Below are 5,136 nucleotides of genomic sequence, written 5' to 3' on the forward strand. Positions count from 1 at the left end.
CACCATGTGACCAGGTGTTACTGAAGAATACATCAACCCCACCATCACTGGGAAAAGGAGCATTAAAGTCTGCCTATTTTTTCTTCTCTGCCATTGCAGGTTTAAACATACACAATAATCATTTAATGATCACCCAGCATTTTGTATCTCTCCACTGTTGTGGCCATAAAGAAAACAGTTGAGGTAGATTATAGAAATGCATGACCTTCTACTGCTATGAGGAACAGAAAATAAAAAGTACAGAGGTAGACAGCACTACGCTACTGCTGACACTTAATCATCAAATAGGAAATGGTTCATTTGGAGCTTTTAGGAAAACAGAAGTTAAACTAAACCATTTCAACAGTTTATTCACTTCACTGGATTCTTCAGGAGAGTCTTCCAAAGTAAGAACTTTCTAACCTGCAATTAACTAAGAGGGCTTTGACACAATGGACACATCCTCTTTATATTTCTAGAGGAATTTGTGTTTTCTGTTAAAAAATTCGAATAAAGTAATATTTTGAGGAGCTCATTTTAAGTTCCCACACTTCAAAAACAACGCAAATGAGGGATAAAGAATGAAGAAAGGGTCAGGCTGGAATTCTAAGATGTTTTTTTTTAAGATGATGGAATTCCAAATGTTTTTGTACCTTCAATCTAAAACAGTCTGGAATGTTTGTAATGAGAGGGTTTCTAATCATTCCTAAGTTACTATTCATCATCATAGAGTGTTCATTGTTTTGACTAACTGTATTTGTGTGTGTTGCTGCAGTGTTAGAAAGGCAAGGTTACACAGGGATCCTTCATTTCTGGGTTCTATAAGTTCATAGCTGTTCTTTGCTAATATTTCACAAAACACAAGAATGTTCTTTCTATCACTTTCAGGTTCATCGCAACTATGTACAAACCCCATTTCTGAAAAGGTTAGGACATTTTGTGAAATGTTTTGGCTGACCAACTTGATTGATTATTTTGTAAATATAAACAAATTGTTACAACCTGATCTAGGGCCAAGCTGTAATGGAAAATGAGAGTAAGCTCTCTGCCCGACCTGTGGCCAGACCAAACACTGGACAGCATTTAAACCAGAAAACAGGTTGATTTTTATGACAAAAGGCTAAGCTAGATGGGAGGATGGCTTCAGGGACAAGCACACTCCAAAATAACAACCAAAACATACAATAGTTTCAAACTAACTAAACCTAAAAACAAAAAGAAACAAAAATACAAAAAGCTATTCTATCTCTCTGCTTTAAAACCAGGAGAAAAGGCAATAAGAATTCCCAGAGTTTCACAGAATCTAATAATTACCAAGAGAAGCAATCAAACAGTGGAGTAGAGAGTGCTGGGCTGGTCTGGACAGGTGCACTTCTAGGTCATGCCCGAGGAGAGAGAGTTTCTCTTGGTAGTGGCTTGGCGACCTCTTAAATGCAAGAGGGCACCCCCCGTGTGACCAACCATGGGACCTGCACAGACACAAAGCAACAGGCAGCAGCCAACATGTTACAAATATTAAGACCAGGGATTGTGGCACCCACACCCTGATGAATAAAATTCTTGTCTATATGAAAGCGTGCAGTTGCCCCCAAACTTCCAAGACAACTTTACATATATAACTCTTTTTACTTAGATTAGCTTTCAGATTACAAAACACGGAAGAGTTTGCAGCCAGCACTCATGATCACTGAGGTCATTCTACACTCAAATTACTGCAATTCGAATACTAAAGCTAAAAGCTCACATTAAAGCTAAGGTCTATCTCTGTCTCTCTCATGCTACTCTTTGGAGCCTATCAGACTTACTTGAAAACATCAATCTAAAAACAAACAAACAAACAAAAAAATCCCATGTGTAAACAATGCAAATACATACACAAATATGGTGATTAAAGCCCCTTACTAAAATATTTCTGAAGCAACTCACAGCTGGCAAAATGAATGATCTTCATCTGCACAGAGGAATTACTCCCCAACATGAAATGGTCACTAACATATCAAAGCTTAAAAATTGCTACAGTATAAAGAAGCCATGAACAGTTGTAAAGGCTTTCCAAGATTGTAATCATATCCAGGAGTTTTATTTTGAAGTTTATTTGTTATGCATTTTTGAAAGAGGTTTCAGCCATTCTAACACATTTGCCCTTTCTTTTCAGCTTCTCCTCCATGAAATACAAACATTTTAAAAATGATCTGTGGAGTGGAGATCATTTTTTTTATCGCTGCTATTTTCTCCCTGAATTTTGAACTCTGTTTTTGCATGTGTGCCCGAGCTGAGTATGAGATAGATGGAGAATGCTGTCCCATGTGTGCACCTGGTAAGTTAAAGCTGATTTGGCTTAATTCAGACTTGTTTTATGGTAAGGTAGGGTATGGTAAAAGTGTTAAAAAGCCAGTGATGAGTGAATTCACCCAAGACATTCCATCACAAAGAGGGTCTCATATTTGTAGTGAGTCATTTGCATCACAATGAGTGTGAATTAAGTGTATGAATAGAATCAATGAATGGAAAAAACACTATTTAGAAAAAAAAAATCAGTTGTAGTTTGTCATAAAAGAACTAGAGAAACTTTGGGACATTACTCTGTCAGCTCATCATTGGCTGTATGTTTTTTTAGGGAACCATGTTTATAGGCACTGCACTGAGGACACCAGCACTGCCTGTGTTCCATGCTATCATTCAACTTTCATTGACGCACCAAACGGACTCATAGACTGCTTTAGCTGTGCAGTGTGTGATCCTGGTAAGTCTTTTCTTTATAAGAAATTCATGTTTTGTGTAGAATTATGTGTTCTGTGTGCATGTAAAGCACTCATTCTTAAAGTATTCTTTATGGTAATATGTTTAAGATGAAAAGTGTTGTTGTTCGCAGGTCAGGGTTTAAGAGTAAAGACTCCCTGCACTCGATCATCAGATACAGTCTGTGAGCCACTAGATGGATATTACTGCACTGATCAACACAGAGGCAGCTGTATACTAGCACAGAAACACACAAACTGCAGCCCTGGACAATATATAAAGCATAAGGGTTGGTGTAATATATCAGTATACACAGAAAGTTCTCACTAACACCTTGTGCACTTTTCCTTTTTAAATGCCTAGATCACAGGAGCAGCTACTTTATTCACTGAGACTGAGCAGAACTTGTATGTTTGCAGGAACAGCATTTAAAGATACTGAATGTGCTGAATGTTCAGATGGAACCTTCTCAAACGGCTCTCTTCTCTTCTGCCAACAACATTCAAAGTGAGTTGACTTGATGAATGTGACCACATGATCTTTGTGATCAGTAGGGAAAAACTTGCTACAAATCAACTGTAAGATCACAAATCACACAAAATATAAATAAATGCCAACAATGAAATATGTTTTCTATTATGAGTTAAAGGTGAAAATGGTGCAGAGATACAGTTTGTGAAAAGAAACTGTCATTTGGTTTTCGTTGTAGCTTTAATGACATTTAGCCTCTGACTTTTAGGGAGAGTAGAGTAACAATTAACTTAAAGAATGTCAAAGACTTCCAACAGCTTTTAAACTAGACAGAGAAGATTTATATTACTTCATCACTGATTGTGTTTCACTCTGATAGATGTGAAGATCTGGGACTTACAGAAATAAATGCAGGAACAAATTCTTCTGATGCTGAATGTGAAAGTAAAACTCTGATAGTTGGAATCATTAGTTTTGTTCTCGTATTTGTGGCTGCAGCAGTTGCAGTTATTGCTTTTCTAAAATTAACAAGAAGACTATCCAATGTGCAGGTAAGGAAGTGTTTTTTTTTTCATTTTTTCTTCTTTGCGTTGTGTTTTTATGTTTTAAATTATTGAAATAGTTAAAAATTCTGTTTCTCTATCCGAGGATGATCAAACATTTGAGACATATTATTATTAATATTATTATTATTATTAGTAGTAGTAGTAGTAGTAATAGTAGTATCAACATCAGCCATAGTTTGTCATAATGGAACTAGAGAAACTTTGGGACATTACTCTGTCAGATCATCAAAATTAAAAAAATTAAATGAACAGGAAGACTGTCCAATGTGCAGGTAAGGAAGTCTTTTTTTTTCTTATTTGTCTAGTGTTTTTATGTTTTTAATTCTTGAAATAGTTAAAAATTCTGTTTCTCTATATGAGGATGATCAAACATTGAGACATTATCATTATTATTATTATTATTATTATTAGTAGTAGTAGTAGTAGTAGTAGTAGTAGCAGTAATAGTAGTATCAACATAGGAAAAAAAGTAAAGTACATTTTATTCATTCACATGTAGCCAAACACAGTATCTTTGTGGTGTTTTAAAACAGAGACCAAGATGTGACACTCACCTAAAGACAACACTCTAGCAGTCAGAGTTCTGTTTACACTCATTTTGCCCATTTGGGAGATTAAGAGAATCTAAAATATTTTTTTCTTTGCAGAAGCCTCATAGGCCACCAAATATAATTTGGGCAGAAGAAGATGAACTCAAATGAATCTCCAGCCTATATTGTGACCACAGTAACTTGAAAGTTTACATCATATGTTGTTTTACTAAATTAAAATGTATATTTATGCAAAACATGGAGGTACTGCCCAGTAAAAGTACATGCTTATTCACTAACTAAATGTGCAATATTTGAATCATAATGTACACTGTCATCCTTTCTGAGACATGAGGGGCACAAGGGACAATAGTTTTAAACACTAGACCCAGTGGTCAGTTTGATCATCTCAGACAGCAAAATGCTGAGATGGCCTGCTTGATATGGAGCAGTAAGTATGAGCTACACATGCTAATAGAAACTTATACTATTGACTATACTTCAACAAATGTTTTCACTATAATAAAACATAAATCATATTCTACAAAATATCAGAAGAACATGGGAACAATATATATGATGTGCTCTGGTCCACAAGGAGTTCAGGTGAAATGAGGCACATGAGCTTAAAGCCTTTGCCTAATAATGAACATCTTCTAAGGTCTTGTTCTATATAAACACACTATTTGAGCAAATGTATGTGGACACTCCTCCTAAATTTTGAGTTCAGATGTTTCAGTCACACCCATTGCTAACAGGTGTACAAAATCAAGTGCAGTCTCCACAGAAAAAACACTGGCAGTACAATCGGTTGTACTGAACAGCTCAGTGACTTTAAACACTGTCAAAGG

The 5,136-nt window shown here is 35.8% G+C and overlaps 1 protein-coding gene across 3 annotated transcripts; it reads left to right on the forward strand.

Annotated features, from left to right (window-relative positions):
• Positions 1–287: 287 nt before the first annotated feature.
• LOC118813681 (tumor necrosis factor receptor superfamily member 14-like) lies at positions 288–4,581 on the forward strand. 3 transcript variants are annotated; one of them, XM_036579140.1, is made up of 7 exons: positions 288–386; positions 2,135–2,296; positions 2,597–2,722; positions 2,852–3,007; positions 3,138–3,225; positions 3,569–3,740; positions 4,403–4,581. In XM_036579140.1, the coding sequence occupies exons 2-7, from the start codon at positions 2,167–2,169 to the stop codon at positions 4,454–4,456; spliced, it is 726 nt and encodes a 241-aa protein (XP_036435033.1). In that variant the 5' UTR covers positions 288–386; positions 2,135–2,166; the 3' UTR covers positions 4,457–4,581. The 3 variants fall into 3 exon arrangements, with proteins under 3 accessions (XP_036435033.1, XP_036435031.1, XP_036435032.1); XM_036579139.1 differs by lacking the exon at positions 4,403–4,581 and adding an exon at positions 868–905 and having other exon boundaries at positions 295–386; positions 3,569–4,048; XM_036579138.1 differs by lacking the exon at positions 4,403–4,581 and having other exon boundaries at positions 3,569–4,048.
• The last annotated feature ends 555 nt before the right edge of the window (positions 4,582–5,136 follow it).

Source organism: Colossoma macropomum, unplaced genomic scaffold (assembly GCF_904425465.1).
Source record: "Colossoma macropomum unplaced genomic scaffold, Colossoma_macropomum, whole genome shotgun sequence".
Taxonomy (NCBI): domain Eukaryota; kingdom Metazoa; phylum Chordata; class Actinopteri; order Characiformes; family Serrasalmidae; genus Colossoma; species Colossoma macropomum.

What these genes read in the sequence shown, in the direction of transcription:
- LOC118813681 (XM_036579138.1), top strand. Translation starts at nt 2,167, where the DNA reads ATGATCTGTGGAGTGGAGATCATTTTTTTTATCGCTGCTATTTTCTCC. An exon ending in CTGTCCCATGTGTGCACCTG is followed by an intron (nt 2,297 to 2,596) that starts GTAAGTTAAAGC and finishes ATGTTTTTTTAG; the next exon opens with GGAACCATGTTTATAGGCAC. An exon ending in TTCTGCCAACAACATTCAAA is followed by an intron (nt 3,226 to 3,568) that starts GTGAGTTGACTT and finishes TCACTCTGATAG; the next exon opens with ATGTGAAGATCTGGGACTTA.